Source organism: Hemicordylus capensis, chromosome 6 (assembly GCF_027244095.1).
Source record: "Hemicordylus capensis ecotype Gifberg chromosome 6, rHemCap1.1.pri, whole genome shotgun sequence".
Classification (NCBI taxonomy): Eukaryota; Metazoa; Chordata; class Lepidosauria; order Squamata; family Cordylidae; genus Hemicordylus; species Hemicordylus capensis.
The window spans coordinates 138,602,285-138,620,381 of NC_069662.1; the positions used below are offsets into that span (position 1 = coordinate 138,602,285).

Sequence of the window (18,097 nt, forward strand, 5' to 3'; positions counted from 1 at the left end):
CAGCCCCTGGGACCCCCCCAAATTCTCTTTAGTCTCTCTTGGGTGGTGTGGTCGCCCAGCTGAGCATGATGATGCTTAATTTGCAGGGGAGGGGGCCCCTTCAAAGGCTTTTAGGTCCAGGCTCCAAAATTGCCTAGGTGCACCTCTGGCTGTCTTCAGTGTCATTGTTTATTTGCTGTAGCTGTATTTTTTTTTAAACTGTTATGAAATATCCTGGGTTTGCTCATCAATAACATTATAAACTAAGGAGGCCTGGCAGGGGGTTGACTCATGAAGCAGTACTGATCAATAGAGAAAACAGAATGCCAAAACCGAAATGGGTACAGATGTGATTTGTTATGTAAATGTCATATAAAATACCATGTGTCAAATAAAAATACATATTAGGCTTATTGTTTGTTCTGGAGAACTGTGCAACAATATGAGTGTCACAAAAACCTTTATACCTACGAAACTATAAAGGCTGGTTCTGACATCATGTGGAACCACGGTTATAGGCTAGCTCTGTGCCACATCCCTGAGATTTGGGAGCACAACTTCCCCCTTCCCATGACCATGCAAGCAGCCACTACTGATTGAGGTTAAACCAAGATCAGTTGTGACACCCAAACTGACCCATTTTGGTTTATTATATGAAATAAACTTTAACCTGTAACTCACTTCAAACCTTGGTATCAGATAGTAGGTTATTTCAGTGCATGGGAGAGGAGAGCCTGCATTCCTGAGGCTCAGAGGAATGTTATGCAGAGCCAGACTTTAACCAAGAGGTTGCTTGACAAATGAAACAGTCCTAAGACATAACAACTAATTTATTTAGCACTTATGTAGCACATTCTGAGTTTTTTAAGTGCTTAAAAGATATAATCTTAGAAACTCTTATATCAACACTGTAGAATAGGTGAAATGCATTTTTAAAAGGGAGTTGGTGCATATATAAAAAGCTTTTATGCTGATTATCATGATTAATTTACCTTTGTCCATTCTGTACATAACAGAAGAAGATCTGAGTTATGGTTCATTTTCAATTCCTCTTGAAATTTGGGGTATTTGGAGGATTTTACTGATTTGGAGTATTTATTTAGTTAGTTAGTTAGATTTATATGTCGCCCTACTCCCATAGGACTCAAGGCGGCTTTCAAGCAAACATACGCAACAACACAATTAGGGATGTGCATGGACCGGTTCCAGGTGGGTTCGGCGGTGGCAGGGGATTACCTTCAAGGAGCGGAGAGGGTGCTCATCCACCCCCCATTTTCCCCGCCGGCACTGTTGGCGTACCTCCTTGCGTACCTCCACAGCAAGCGTACCTCCTTGCTGCCTCGACCAGCATTGGACTGAAAGCGAATGCACACTGGCCACTTCCAGTCCGATGCTGCCCAGGGCAGCAAGGAGGTACACTACCGCCTTGCACCAGCAGTTTTCACATCAGTGTCAGCAGGGAAATCACGGCAGGAGGGATGACCACCCTCCCCGCTCCTTAAAAGTAACCTCTCGGCTGTCAAACCATCTGAATGCCAGTTCATGCACATCCCTAATTTGGAGTAATAATACAAATACGACAAATATTTATATACCACTTTTCAGCAGAAGTTCCCAAAGCAATTTACATAGATATAGATAAATAAATAAATTAAATAAATAAGTAAGCATGATTATCTGGTTTTCACAAAAAATCTTCTGGAGAAAAAATAAATAAAAGAACTATGTCTAAGTTATTCAGTGCTGAAAAATTATCATTATCTTCTTCCAAGAAAGGCCATACAGCTTTTCTCATTATAGCCTTTCTCACTATGGGATTCAGGCAAGAAGGCAACCCTCAGTTCTACTTAACCTGAGGTTGGCGTCTCTCATCATCCACATGTGGGGAAATCCCATCACCATGATTCCATTGCCTCTTCCAAACTGCAGATTGAACCCTCGGTTTGAAGTTGGACAGGTTGCTGAACTGGAGCTCTGCTGACCCCCTAGTGCCATCTGAATGCAGCAACCTGGGGTTTGCACTGAAGCTCTTCCCGCGAGCATGCCCCCCCCTTTCACAACCAATGATTGCTGGGCAAGTGACCAACTCAGTGGAGGAGGAAAAGGGAAGGGGATTTCTGGCAGAGGCAACGAAACCACAGCTGCTGGGTTGTCTGCGGCACTATTTTTGGCTTCTGAGGTTAACTTCAAGTAAGCCTACCTGTGGTTTTGCTTGTCATCTGAGCTGGGCCTTAGAATTACCTTTGAGTATAAAAGTAATTCCTTCTTATAGCATAATTGGTACATAACTGCTTCATAGGATTTAGTCACATAATGCAAGAGTTTTGATGCTGGAAGAAAATGATTGAAGTCTTGTACAGATGATTGGAGGCAGAGTGAATCAAAATGTGAGAAAGGTTATGGGATCATGGTCACTGACCTCCATATACAGATTGCACATACAGGGCCAATCGTTGCCTATACAGAGCCAATCAATGAAAGCAGAGCTAATGGGCATGATTCCTTTCCTCTCTTTCTGCCTATTGATTCTCCTCTGTTCAGTTGTCTGGGCAAGACTAAAAATTGTGAAGAAGCAAAGAGCAAACTCAGCAAGATAAAAGTTATGTGAACCTTATTCTAGAACAATATTATTATTCTAGTTACCTCAGAAGTGTTTTTTAGATTTTTTTTAAAAGTATTTATTTGCAAAATCATGTAAATGAAATGATCTAATCTGATACATTGACCCTGGTTAAAAGATACAACAAACCATTCAGCTCTTGGATGAGAAACATGAGTGGACAGATTGGTAAATTCACATGCTCCCTTCCCTTCCCTCTTCACTTTGCACCCATAATTGTGATGGAACATAGGAAGCTGCCATATGACCATCTAGCAGACCATTGGTCCATCTAGCTCAGTATTGTCTTCACAGACTGGCAGCGGCTTCTCCAAGGTTGCAGGCAGGAATCTTTCTCAGTCCTATCTTAGAGATGCCAGGGAGGGACTTGGAACCTTCTGCTCTTCACAGAGCGGTTCCATACCCTAAGGGGAATATCTTACAGTGCTCACACTTCTAGTCTCCCTTTCATAAGCAACCAGGGCAGAGCTTGCTTAGCTACGGGGACATGTCATGCTTGCTACCACAATTCTGGTCTGTTAAACCACAGCTTCTCATGTCCTCCAAACCTGGGAGTAGGGGCGTAGCCACTATTGGGTGACTTTGTTCAAAGAACCCAGGCCACCGCCCCTCAGGGGCCACACCTCGCGGCCCCAATGTGCCCCCCACATCTGACATCAGATGCAGGGTGGCTGGTTTCAATCTCTAATGGGGCTGTGCAGCCCCATTTGGGAGTTAAATGGCCAGTGCTGCATTCGCAGCATGGCCAGAAGCAGCTCTCCCTGCCAGGGGCGTAACTACTATTAGGCAAGGGGAGGCGGCTGCCTGGGGACCCCCACGCCTTGAGGGCCCCCCCAGAGGCAAGTCACATGACTTCATATTGTGAAGTGTGTGTGTGTGTGTATTAGCGAGGGGCCCATTTTAAAATTTTGTCTCTGGGCCCACTCCAGCCTTGTTACGCCCCTGCTCCCTGCCTTTAAGGGAACACAGCACAGGGAGCACAGCCCCGTTTGGGAGCCAGACCACGCCCCCCTCCCGCATCTGACATCAGACATAGGAGGTGGGTCTGCAATGGCGGCCAGACATGGCCACACTGGCCTGGCTCTGCTACTGCCTGGGAGCTGTGGTTTCCATGTGATTTACAATCCAGGACAAGGATTTAACCATGGCTTGTGTGTCTAACCAGGCCAAAGTATTTTTAAAAATATTCCTAGACTATGGTGGGAGCCCAGTATGATGCTTAATTTTATGACAAACATAGATTTTATCCTTATGTATCATTAAGTTCTTACACTATTTCTGTAATGAACTTATTTCAAAATTGCTTTATCGTTTTGCTAGTCTTGCCAAATTATGTTGTTTACATAGTCCAAGATAATGTACATTACACCCTTGCCAAATAAAACCCTCATAGAAAACCCAACATCAAAATGATGATTAAATGACTTAATTACTTTGCAGAGTTACTGCATCCATGAGTTGATTTTTTCCCCTTGACCACAAATGAACACTTAGTTATGCACAGTTCTAAAGATCATTTCCCCATTCATTAAAATATACAAGCTTTTTTTTTTTCCTGGGACCATTTTGTTAGCACCCTGGAACATTGCTTTCAGTGAGACACATTTCTTGACTGAAATAAATTGTATTTATAGTCTCAAGTATTCATTTGAACTTGATTTTTCAAAATAAATGTAAGGGCTCAGATATAATGGGATTGAACTCAGGGGTTGGCCACCCACAGCATGGCGTCCTTTCAGGATTTCCGTGTTTCTCTCAAGTTCAGCATCTCCCCATAGTTTGCCCTGTGAATACACTTGAGAAACACAGCAGGTAAAAACAGGAAATTCTTGTAAATTGCCTGCACTTGATATACAGTTTCACAATTTTTCTGTGATGTCTTCTTTTGTACATTTCCATAATTTTATTCCTGGCTGATTGACTGAGATGTTAAGTTTCGTTTGGTAAAAGAAACCTCCTTTCTTATTTTCTTGGTTGTGTGTGTGTATTGTGGATTGTGTATGTGTATCTAGAATTTGTAAAGTAAGCTATATTTAATATGAAGGGATGGACTTCATTATGATTGGCATTATTTTGAAATAAAGACTTTTTCCAATTAATGAAATTCAAAAATTCAGCTGATAAATACAGAACAGATCAGGGAATACCTTGTATGAAACCAGTTTCCTTTGATCAAAGCAAATGAAAACACTCCTTTTTACAAGGATCCTCTTAATTTTTGTCAAAAGAGCATCCTCAGTGCAAAAGCATCTAGGCTGTTTAACAAACTCACTTCATATCCTTTTGTTATGAGACCCACATAACTGTGGGTCTGTCTGCCAAATACAAGGAAGGACCTAACATGTTTCCTATAATCCCTTCATGGCACAGCCAGGCTATGAAAGGAGTTTACTCAGAGTGGATCCGGAAAATAGTTGCTGATGGCACATTATACAGGATCTTAACAATCCCTGGTGAGGGCACTATCTGTTTCCAAGTTCATTTTTAAAATTTTTATTTTCAATATATGCATTCTGCCTTTCTTTATAAAATTCAAGGCAGCTTCCAAAAGAATTTAATTACAAACATCAAAAAAGATAATAAAACAAATATATTAAACAAAATTTTAAAAAGTTAGCATAGTGCCACAAACAAGAACTAGAGGGAGAAGGGGAGTAGCAGCCAAAACGAAATTCTTAACAAGATGGCGGTATACTGTCAAAGATAGGCTGATCCAGCTGGATATCCTGGGGCAGGGAATTCCACAGGGCTTGGGCAGTGACCAAAAAAGCCCTCTCTTGCATTGACATCAACCCTGCATACCCTGCTTCTGAAAGAGAAGAGACACACAAGAAAGTTATCATGGGATGTGCAGTTTTGTGCGGGAAAGGAGGGCCTTCAGATATCCTGGTCCCAAACCATGTTCCTTCTAATTTTTTTCATCTGTGTATGGAATGAGTTTTGAACTGAGTGGAAGTATCAAGGCAGTATGTGCGCCCATGCATTTAGAATAGGACCTTCCTGATTCAGCTGAGCAGGATCTAAAATTAACTGAGCGGGCATAAAAAAAGTTTTTGTGTGCACACATACGCTGCCTAAGGGGGAACACTGGTCCCAAACTGTATAAGACTTTAAAGCAGGGGTTCTCTTGGGTCCCCACATATTGTGGCCTTTGGCCATTGTGGCTGGGGATGGTGGGAGTTAAAGTCCAACAACCTCTGGGGAACCCAGTTGAGAACGGTTTCAGACGGTTTGCATTGGAGGTGAGTGCTGTAGCCCATGGCCTCTTTCTTGCAGAGTGCCACAGGGCTCAGTCCTCACTCCCTTGCTTTTTAACATCTACAGTGTATGAAGTTGCTGGGTGAGGTCATCCGTCGGTTTGGGGTGAGGTATCATCAGTATGCTGATGATACCCAATTGTACAACACCACCCTGGGCTGATCCGGGGCTGCTGTGAATGTGTTGACCCAGTGTCTGGAGGCTGTAAGTGTTTGGATGGGTCAAAACAAGCTCAGGCTTAATCCCTCCAAGACAGAGTTGCTCTTGTTTAGTTCTCAATCTGGCCAGGTTCTGCTTTCAAGTTTCTTCCTTGATGGGGTCACCCTCCCCTTGAAAGAGCAGGCTCGTGATTTGGGGGTCATCCTGGACTTGTGGCTCCTGCTGGAACAGCAGGTGGAAGCCGTGGCCAGGGGAGCCTTTGCCCAGCTTTGTTTGGTGCACCAACTGTGGCCTTACCTCGACTGGCAGACCCTGGCAACCATGACTCATGCCCTCATCACGTCTCAGTTGGACTATTGTAATGCGCTCTACCTGGGGTTGCCGTTGAAGATGACTCGGAAGCTTCAGCTGGCCCAAAATGCTGCACCCCAGCTGCTTATGAGCAGCAGAAAATATCACCATGTTTCACCTTTGTTGCGGTCAGTTCATTGGTTGCCAGTTAGCTTCCAGGTCCAATTCAAAGTGCTGGTTATCACCTAGAAAACCCTTCAAGGTTTGGTGGCTGTGTACCTTCAGGACCACCTCTCCTGTCCAACTTTGACCCGCCCTGTGAGGTCGTCTCAGGTGGGCCTTCTCAGAGTTACAGGCCCAGGGGAGGTACTTGGGGGCCAGGGCTTGTGGGAGGGCATTCTCTGTTGCAGCCCTCTCCTTATGGAACACCCTGACTCCTCAGATTCATAATGCAACCTCCCTTCTGTCCTTTAAGAAGCTTTTGAAAACTTATTTATTCTGCCAGGCTTTTAGTTTTTAGTGTGTGCGTGTGTCTGTTTTCCCCTTTTTTCCTCTGGTCTCCATGATTGTTTTAATCTATATAAACCACCTCAAGTCTATGGACATCAGGCGGTCAATAAATTTGCTAAATAAATAAATAAACCCCTGTTTGAAAGAATCCTGACCACTTATGAAACAACTGAAGATACATCTCTCCAGCCAAGCCTTTAGTTGAAGTTTTTAGCTGATGTTTTTAGTTGAATTTTATTGATTGTTTTAACTTTAAATTTTATATATGTTTTGAATGTGTTAAAAATGTTTTGGCTTGGTTTGTTGTAAACCATCTAGAGACTTTTGTAGTGGGTGGCTTATAAATGTGTTAAATAAATGAATGAATGAATAAATTCATGACAACCAGGGGATATTATAGCCTTCCTATAGCAGGTAACATATACTTGCATTTCTCTGCTTTGGTTGCCATGTTTAAAATGCTGTTGTTGCTACAGAACTTCTTGTTAAGAAGTATTTGCTGTGGCCTGTGCTACTACAGCAAAGCAGATTCTTAAGAAACCTAACAGTAAAGCTTAGGGCTATAACACAGTGAAGCTATTCATACAAACAGCCTGGGTTGGGCTACTCGTGTGGAGCACCAGGATCACTCCCAATCCTGGTGCTTCCACCCCCACTAGCCTGACCTTTATCCCCTGCTCTTAATCAGATTTCATTGATTGATTGATTGATTGATTGTTCAATTTATATACCATTATTTATTCATTAAAATAATCTCAAAGTGGTTTACAATATAATTAAAACAATGCATAATTAAAATACAAAGGTACAGATAATATAAAAATAAAAATAATCTCTATTTAAGAATTTAATAACCCATTAAAAATAATACATAAAACACAAATCAGCAGCAATAAAAACAATACTTTCATTCAAAAGCCTGGTTGAAGAGCCATGTCTTTTACTTTTTTCTAAAAACTGTCAAGGAGACTAAGAAGCAATTCCAGCTGGGAGAACATTCCAAAGCCTGGGGGCAATGACTGAGAAGGCCCTGTCCTGCGTGCTCAACAACTGCACCTCTCTCACTGTTGGCACACGGAGCAGAGCCCCTTCTGATGATCTTGTCAAGTGGGCAGAAACCCTTGGGGAGTAGGTAGTCCTTCAGATATCCAGGGCCCAAATCATTAAGAGATTTAAAGGTCAAAACCAGAACTTTGAATTGGACCCAGAAACAAATTGGTAGCCAGTGCATCTTTTTCAGAATGGGTGTGATATGATCCCAGCAGGCAGCTCCGGATACAATCCTAGCTGCCACGTTTTGCACTAGCTGCAGTTTCCAAATATCCTTCAAGAGCAGCCCCACGTAGAGTAGTGATCCAGCCTCGGCATGACTAGGGCGTAGGTAACTGTGGCCAGATCTGCCTTTTCGAGAAAGGGACACAGCTGACATACTAGCTGAAGCTGTGCAAAAGCACCTCTGGCCTCTGCCTCTACCTGAGCTTCCAAAAGCAGAGCTGGGTCCAGCAGTACTCCCAAGCTGTGCACTTGAAAATTCCAGGTTTGGGATCTTGTGTGTGCTCAGGCTGCATGCATTGCCTGATTCGCAGGAGAATCTGCCAATGCACCATGCTCATCATGTGATGCATTATGGGACTCATGGAGGCCTGGGCTCATTTTCCTGGCCTCCAGTGATCCATGCTGCCAGGAGCAACGTGGATCATGTGAGTGTGTTCCGGTGCACCGAAGAGGAGCTCCTTGTTCATCTGGGGGAAAGGTAGGTTCAACCCTGCCTCCCCCCACATCCACCCTCCCTACCCCTATTATGGCTGTGAGAATGACCTTAGTATTTGTTTTACTGTAAAATTTAAAGTCCTATAAAATGCAAAAATGATTAAATAGTGTCTGTACTGAGCCTGAACTGAACAAAATAGCTGAAAGGAGTGGTATGTCATCTTACGATCATTCACACATTTGGATGTCACTCTACCTTATTCACTCCTTCCATTCACTGAATGTGTGGAAGTTGGAGTGGGGCCATGCCTTTGGCCACACCTCCAATGTTGGCATGGACTGGCATCCACACGGAGGCGCTCTTACCCACGGACTTTGGTGCCAAAGTCCAGGGCCTCCACAGCCCCTCCCCCTCCAAATCATCTTTAATTTGTCCTGGGTGGTGTGGTCACCCAGCCGAGCATGATGATGCTTCATTTTCAGGGAAGAGGGGGCCTCCAAAGGCCTTTTGGTCCAGGCTCCAAAATTACCTAGGTGCACCTCTGCATCCACATGTTCAGCTGAATGCTTGAGAGAGGTTCCTATACACCATGCACACTATGCATGGAAGTGTCTTATAGCAAATGGCAGCTCTGAATGAGGAGCATCTGCTGCCTTTTCCAGGCATCAGGGAGACCAGGTGGTGCCACATGTGCACCATTAGGAGGACAGTAGCCCAATGCCTCTACAAAGCGGGCCTCTACAGAGCGTTGTCCAAGGATCCATCACAACCTGGCCCTGGCTCTCGTTCAGTACTTATTTTCAATCAACATTATCATACTCTCATTCATCTGGAGAACAAACTAGACAAGTGATAAGCTGTCCTGGTGTTGAATTGAATTCCAGTCCATCCATTAAGCCCTGAAAAGTAGGCAATAGCGTAGTCTAAGCAGGTACAAACCATCATTAAAAGTGAGTGGGATTGAATAACATCTGTTGGAAGCAGTAAATCACTAAAGTGATGGTGTGTAATGGGTAAACAAATCAAAAAGGGCATTCTTTGATTTAATTAAAGTATTGATTTTGCTGTCCTGTTGGTTTCAGTTGGAGAAGATTCTGGGGTGTGCCCTACTGTTACTGACTTTGTGTGCTGGAACAAGAAGTGCATTGAATTTCACCTTGTCTGTGACTATAAGGCTGACTGCGGAGACTGGTCAGATGAAGCTGATTGCAGTAAGTACTTCTATCTGCATGAATGTGAAATGCAAGTTGTTGTTGTTGTTTCCCCTAAGTGCTATAACACAGCTTCTTACAGTTACTCAAGAGAGGATCATTATGAACACACTGCTTCTTTGTTGTTCCCTTAGAGGCTGAGACTTGACATTTTTATCACTTGGAGACAGTTGCTGAACCAAAGACATACATACAACTCAGGTCCATTCAGACCCTGCCAGATGAGGGAAAAGGCACTTTTCAAAATGGCGATCCTCTTATATTTAGCAGGCGGAGAGCTACTGACCCTATCCAACCCCAGCCCAGAATCCTTCCAGTGGTGTTGCTGGTATCTACCATATTTCTTTTTAGATTGTGAGTCCTTTGGGCACAGGGAGACATCTTGTTTCTTTGTAAATATGTAACTGCTTTGAGCACCATTTTGTTGGGAAATGGCATTAATAATAATAATAATAATAGTCTTAATAATAATAATTTTATTATTATTAAGACATTCTTGAGAGTTTGGCCATTTTCGGACATAACGTGGAACCACGGAACCTCTCTGGCTGCAGAGAGAAGAGGGAACTGGCTGCCTGGGCTTCCTTCTTTACTGAAGGACAGCCCTAGCAGCCAATAGCAGCTGGAGAGAGGGAGGAGCTTCCTCCCTCAACTCCAGTTGCAAAGCAACCAGATTGCAGTGCCAATATTCAGATATAACGCTGGCACCACAGAACCAGTGGTCCAGGTGGCAGATCTCACTAGAGACTGAAGATACATATCACTGTCTGGGGAGGGTGAATTCTAAATGACTGCGCCTTAGAACAGTTAGTTGCAGAACCAACCAAAGAGATGGCGACTTTGGATTTAATCCTGTGTGGTGCCCAGGACCTGGTGTGAGATGTCAGAGTTGCAGAACCATTGGGCAACAGTGACCATAGTGTGATCCAATTCAGCATATATGCAAGTGGAGAATTGTCAAGGAAGTGCAACACAGATGCTGACCATATACCCACTCCAGAATTGAGTTTTTCAGGTTTAGCGGCTAAGGAACTGAGGACTTCAGAAGAGGAAACTTCTGCAAGAAAGAAGTTGAAAGGGAATGTCAAGAGCGTCAAATCACTCCAGAAAGCACAGAACTTATTTAAAACCACAATACTAGAAGCTCAGTTGGAATGTAAACCAAGAAGGAGGAAAGGTACCACCAAGTTCAGGAGGATGCCAGCGTGGCTAACAAGTAGAGTCAGGGAATCTATAAAAGGGAAGAAGACTTCCTTCAGAAAATGGAAGTCCTGCCCAAATGAATAGAACAGGAAGGAACATAAACTCTGGCAAAAGAAATGCAAGGACACAATAAGGGATGCAAAGAGAGAGTTTGAGGAGCATATAGCTAGAAGTGTCAAGGGGAATAACAAAAACTTCTTTAAATATATAAGAAGTAGAAAACCTGCCAGGAAGGTGGTTGGACCCTTAGATGATGAGGGTGTGAAAGGGATTATTAGGAGAATGAGGAGATTGCAGAGAATCTGAATGAGTTCTTTGCATCTGTCTTCACGGAGGAGGATACTGACCATATACTCTCTCCAGAATTGAGTTTTTCAGGTTTAGCAGCTGAGGAACTGGACGAATTTGAGATGACAAGGGAAGATGTTCTAAACTGTCTTGAAAAGCTAAAAATTAACAAATCGCCAGGGCCATATGTCATCCACCCAAGAGTTCGGAAGGAATTCAAATGTGAAATTGCCGATCTCTTAGCAACAATATATAACTTGTCCCTACAATCAGGCTCTGTACCAGAGGACTGGGACGTAACCAATGTGACTCCAGTTTTCATTATGGGATCCAGGGGGGATCTGGGAAATTACAGGCAAGTCAGCTTAACTTTGGTGCAAGGTAAATTGATGGAAAGCATACTTAAGGACAAAATTGTTAAGCATATAGAAGAACAGGCCTTGTTGAAGGAGAAGCAGCATGGCTTCTGCAAGGAAAAGTCTTGCCTCACTAACCTTTTGGAGTTCTTTGAGAGTGTCAACAGGTGTGATCTGGTTGACATTGTATACCTGGACTTCCCAAAAGCTTTTGATAAGTTCCCCACCAAAGGCTCTTGAATAAACTTCGCAGTCATGGAATAAGGCGACAGGTTCACGTGTGGATCGGTAACTGGTTGAAGGACAGGAAACAGAGAGTAGGAATATATGGACAGTTTTCAGAATGGAGGTAGGTAGGAAGTGGGGTCCCCCAGCGATCAGTACTGGGACCAGTGCTCTTTAACCTGTTCATAAACTATCTAGAAGTTGGGGTGACCAGCAAAGTGGCCAAATGTGCAGATGACACAAAACTATTTAGGGTAGTGAAATCCACAGTGCTTTGTGAGGAACTCCAAAAAGATCTCTTCAAACTGGAGGACTGGGTGACAAAATGTCAAATGCGGTTTAATGTATGCAAGTGTAAAGTGAAGCATTGCACATTGGGGCAAAAACCCTCAACTTCACGTATACGCTGATGGGATCTGAGCTGTCGGTGACTGACCAGGAGAGAGATCTTGGGGTCGTGGTGGACAGCTCATTGAAAGTACTGTCTCAGTGTGTGGCAGCTGTGAAAAAAGCTAATTCCATGCTAGGAATAATTAGGATGGGGACTGAAAATAAAAATGCTAATATTATAATGCCCTTATACAAATCTATGGTGCATCCTAATCTGGAGTATTGTGTACAGCTTTGGTTACTGTATTTTAAGAAGGATATTGTAGAACTGGAAAAGGTGAAGAAGAGAGCAAACAAAATGGCCTGGAACACCTTCCTTATGAGGCTAGGCTACAGCATCTGGGGCTCTTTACCTTGGAGAAGAGGCGACTAAGGGGAGAAATGATCGAAGTGTATAAAATTAGGCATGGAGTGGAGAAGGTAAACAGAGAGAAATTTTTCTCCCTCTCTCACAACACTAGAACCAGGGGTCACCCCATGAAACTAAAGGTTGGGAAATTTAAGAACGACAAGCGGAAGTATTTTTTCACACAGCACATAATTAATCTATGGGATTCCTTGCCATGGGATGTGGTGATGGCTACCAGCTTGGATGGCTTTAAAAGAGGTTTAGACAGATTCATGGAGGACAGGTCTATCAATGGCTACTAGTCTAAGGCTCTGTTGCCAGATTTGGCTTTTTTAAAGACAAATTTTGGGTTACAGTCCATTTGACTCACGAGTATACCCCTGAGGTTCTGGCCACCCTGGAATGGTTGTGGGTCATCTCCAGCCTCAGAGGCACGATGCCTCTCAATACAGTTGCAGGGGACCAACAACAGGAGAGAGGGCATGCACATACCTCTTGCCTGTGGGATCTCCAGAGGCATCTGGTGGGCCACTGTGTGAAACAGGATGCTGGTCTAGATGGGCCTTGTGCCTGATCCAGCAGGGCTGTTCTTACATTCTTATGAGGGAAACCATGGGCCCATTGGGATGTACAGTTTTTGAAACCAAAGATTCTTTCACTTCCAGTTTCATGTTACGTGTGAGTATGGCTGGAGTCTTCCATTGTGTGGTGTTCCTTGCTGCACAGAGGGAAAAGAGAGAGAAGATATTTCCTGAAGGCTGTTAAGCCATTTTTCGATGTGCCAACTGTCTGGACCTCAATAGCTGCTGAGCCCTTGCTTTGTTGTGCATTTATATGTGGTTAAATTATGTGGTTAAATTATATATATGTGGTTAAATTATGCTTTGTTTAATGCAAGATTCCCCTTGAAACTGCAACAGATATATAGAAGAGACAAAGGTTCACTAGGTTTATACTAAAACAAAAACCATTAAACCCAGGTCTCAGAAGTCATGGCACAATGTAATTCACATATAAGCTGCTTCTAGGAAGAGAGAATACATGATGATCTGATGCATCCAAAATTGTTGTGTCATTTGCTGTGCTTTTGTTGAAAATCTTTGCCATGGAGCAGTATGCATTGACATCACCTTGTTTAAATCAGACCTATTTTGAAGGACAATTTGTTATGCTAATTCTATTACATTATTCTGGGCATTTCTTGAGGCCAAACGACATTATGTATTAAACATATGTGTAAATATGCCCAAATTTCTTCCATAACAAAATGTAGCTGATGGGGGAGAATTCTGGATCATGACCATGTCACAGGTGAGGAGGGGTTTACCTTTTCTCCTTGTACAGTTTTGTTGTTGTCATCAACAACTTTGTTGCCAGAAGTCCTCCCCAAAGATATGTTTGCAGCAAATAGCAGCCTTGGGGGCTAATATGAGCTTGTGAGGATCTTTTGCAGAAAAATGACATGAAGAGATAGGATTAAATCTTCCTCCTCCTCCTGCACCATGGTCCTAGTTCAGATCAGCTCCCCCTGCAAGTGCTTTTTGGAACTCCTCCAACTGCCAGTCCCAAGCACACTATTTAAAAATGCTTTTAAGATTAGACAAGGATGAGCCTGCAACAAAATGTTGCAATATAACCCTGATGTGCATGTGTTGCCTGAGCCTGTGCCTGAGCATGGTGAATGAGTTAGGCACTTTCCCCCCACAGAAGCAGAAGGGCTTGGGACTGTCTTGAGGGAGTATTCTTCAAACTAAGAATACTCTAAGAATAGACATTTCCTACTCTTTTGTTCAAGCCCTTATTCTCCTCTCCTCACCACTGAGTTCCATTACCTCAACCCAGTTGTCTGTTGAGTGTCCTCTGAGTTGATGAACATTCCACTCTATTTAGTTACACTAGGGCAAATGTAGGGTTTTTTCTTCAGATTTTTGTGAAACTGGTGTATCTGTGCATAGCCTGAGTCTGCCAGTATCTCCCTCTAGACGTGTGCACAAAACTGGTTTGCCTGGTTCAAGGTGTTGTTGTTGCTGCTGCTGCTGCTGTTTTTAAAAAACACTCACCACTTGGGTCACGACCTGGCCATGCAAATGGCCAGGTTGCATGTGTGGCAGCCTCCAGAACAGCCACTGCCACCGGAGAAGGGGCTGGAATGACCTCAAAACAGGCCGAAATGGCCCTTGGAAGAGCGGGGGGAGGCCAGTGGGGAGAGGGGAAATGGCAGACACCCCCCCCCCACAGAGCACCCACAGAGACCGCTGGACCCAGTGGGGTGTGTGTGTGTGTGTGTGTGTACACACACACACACACACACACACACACACACACACACACACACACACACACACACACCAGTTCGCACATCCCTATCTCCCTCTCAGGTTCTCCAGTTTTGCATCTGTAAGGATCATAACATTTCCAGCTCTTTTGGAAACAGATATATGATATAGTTTGGCCTTTAATCAGCCTTATACCTATGGACTAATCAAGACTGAACATTATGCAACAACAAAAATGGTTTCAAATTCTGATACGCCCGGTGGTGGGGTGGGGAGCTTTCCTTTTTTTGCAATATTACACCAACATTTCTATAGAGTTTTACTTTGAAAAGCACTTTTAAAATTCATTTCTCAAAATGTTTTATAGCCTCCAAAAGGAAAGCATCCCACCTGAAATGCCCTGTAATTATCCCTCAGCTAACCCAATGAAAATCATGATTTATTCCATCATGCTCTTCGAAGATACTGTGTTTGCTAGTAGTTTTTTGAAAGCACTCCCTGAAGGACTATTGATAGCATCTGCTTTCTTTCCTCATTCGGACAATGAATAGGAGCATACAATCCCATAAATCAGTTTGAGCCTCTGTAAAGCCACCCAAACGTTACAACAATGGATGAAAGGTTTTCACAGAGGATGAAAAAGTACAGTACTGTTCCGGGAGCATTGAAAGCAGAAAGGCATACTATTCAGTACTTTGTTCTAATAACAAGCAATGAGAGGAGAGAATATAAGGGGTACATCACCTCTCTCTGATCCTAAGGTATTTGCACCACTTTGCTGTTGTACTTTAACCTTGGTTTAGCTGGCCTTTTGGACCTTTCCTTTCTCCAGGCTGATAGACAATGTACCTCTTTGCTGCTCTGTGACCTGATGTCTACCATTCAGCTTGACATGAGTGTGCACCCTCCACCACAGCTTCAGAATACTGTCACCTTTCAGTCCTTACATCTCTGTCCTTTCCATGCTAACGATAATACAGCAGCCCAGTAGAGAATGAGCTACAGCTGAGCACTGCTCAGTAAATACCTGTCTATTTTAGTTCTTTATCCTGGCAAGAGGACCTTTCTTCTTGTTTTCGCTGACTCATCAGACTGACAACAAGAGATGATGTGCTGCTTTGAGAAAAGCCTATTTGGTCTTTGATGCATGATTTACACTTTTGTAACAGCAGGGATATCCCTTCTGTATAAAGTCGAGAAAAATAATAGCTGGCATCCTAAATAATGAAGCATTTGAAAAGTTCAGTTCAGCTGCACTGCTGTCTCAGTGGTGGGGGAAAGGTTTGATGATCTCCTGTTCCCCAAGAAGTGCTTTGTACCACCTGAAAATATGTCCCTGGGGGCCATATAGCCCTCAGGGACATATTTTCGGGTGAAATAGAGAGCTTCTAGGGAAAGGGGAGGGTAATTGAAATTCCCACACACAAACAAAAATAATCATTTTTGGTTTTGTTTAATTTGTATTGTTTTTATTGTACACCGCCCAGAGACGCAAATTTGGATGGTATAAAAATGTTAAATTACATACATACATACATACATACATACATACATACACATACCAGCACCAGTGCAGCATTAGTCTGGAACTCTTCAGAAGCACTAGTGTTATATCAGTGCTGTATTAGTCAGGATGTCAGCCAGTCTTTAGAATGTGATTGCCATGTACATACCTAGCCACAAGTAAAGTTGACAATTTGCTAGGGGTGTGCAATTCGGGATTCTGGGTGATTCGGCTCGGACCCGAACCGAATCACCCCTGTTCTGTTTTGTGCCCGAATCTGGGTCACCCGAATCACCCTTGATTCGGTTCGGATTCGGATTTAATCCGAATCCGAATCCGAATCGATTCGGGGGGGTAAAAAGGGGCCCCGGGGAAAAATTTTGGGGTGGGGTGGTAGTGCCCAATGGGTAGAGTCTACCACCCCAATTTCAGGGGGATTGGGCAAAATCCTGATTTTTGGTGAATTTTTAAAGTTTTAGTGACTTTGGGGCAGTTCGGGGGCATAGCATGGGATCTGGGCAAAAGGAGTGGGGTGGGGTGGTAGTGCCTAATGGGTGCAGGCTACCACCCCAATTTCAGGGGGATTGGGCAAAGGGCTGATTTTTGGTAAATTTCTGAAAATTTCATGTCTTTGGGGCAGATTGGGGCATATTGGGGCAGAAAGTGGGGCCTGGGGCAGAATAGTGGGGTGGGGTGGTAGTGCCTAATGGGTGGAGGCTACCACCCCAATTTCAGGGGGTTTGGACAAAGGGCTGATTTTTTGAGAATTTTTGAAGTTTTAGTGACTTTGGGGCAGTTTGGGGGCAGAAAGTGGATCTGCCCCAAAATCTTGGGGTGGGGTGGTAGTGCCTAGTGGGTGGAGGCTACCACCCCAATTTCGGGGGGATTGGGCAGAGGGCTGATTTTTTGAGAATTTTTGAAGTTTGGGTGTCTTTGGGGCAGATTGGGGGCAGAAAGTGGATCTTCCCCAAAGGAGTGGGGTGGGCTGGTAGATAGTGCCTAATGGGTGGAGGCTACCACCCATCCCCAATTTAAGAGTGATTGGGCAGAGGGGTGAATTATGGTAAATTTATTTGTATGAGGTTTGTCTTCATAAGGTGAAGTGTGCTAAACTGATTACTTCCTCATATTATTCATAGTAAAGGAAAGTGTGAAAAAGTGAAAGTGGGGTCATGAGAGTTGTTTAATTGAAAAAAATCTCATTTGTTATGATAGAATGAGAATTCACACCTCAGAAGTTTTTTCTGAGGTGTGAATTCTCATTCTATCATAGCAAATGAGATTTTTTTCAATTAAACAACTCTCATGACCCCACTTTCACTTTTTCACACTTTCCTTTACTATGGATAATATGAGGAAGTAATCAATTTAGCACACTTCACCTTATGAAGACAAACCTCATAAAAATAAATTCACCATAATTCACCCCTCTGCCCAATCACTCTTAAATTGGGGATGGGTGGTAGCCTCCACCCATTAGGCACTATCTACCAGCTCACCCCACTCCTTTGGGGCAGATCCACTTTCTGCCCCCAATCTGCCCCAAAGACACCCAAACTTCAAAAATTCTCAAAAAATCAGCCCTCTGCCCAATCCCCCTGAAATTGGGGTGGTAGCCTCCACCCATTAGGCACTACCACCCCACCCCAAGATTTTGGGGCAGATCCACTTTCTGCCCCCAAACTGCCCCAAAGTCACTAAAACTTCAAAAATTCTCAAAAAATCAGCCCTTTTTCCAAACCCCCTGAAATTGGGGTGGTAGCCTCC

At 43.6% G+C, this 18,097-nt stretch overlaps 1 protein-coding gene across 12 annotated transcripts in view; it reads left to right on the plus strand.

Moving 5' to 3' along the window:
* MALRD1 (MAM and LDL receptor class A domain containing 1) overlaps window positions 1–18,097 on the plus strand; it is a 450,491-nt gene that overhangs the window by 296,645 nt on the left and 135,749 nt on the right. For all 12 annotated transcript variants that reach the window (XR_008310576.1, XM_053266536.1, XM_053266535.1 and 9 more), the window contains one exon: window positions 9,611–9,739. Coding sequence is in view for 11 of the 12 variants with exons in the window: in XM_053266536.1 (XP_053122511.1) it covers window positions 9,611–9,739 (129 nt within the window). In the remaining variant the exon portion in view is untranslated. The remainder of the gene's footprint in view (window positions 1–9,610; window positions 9,740–18,097) is intronic.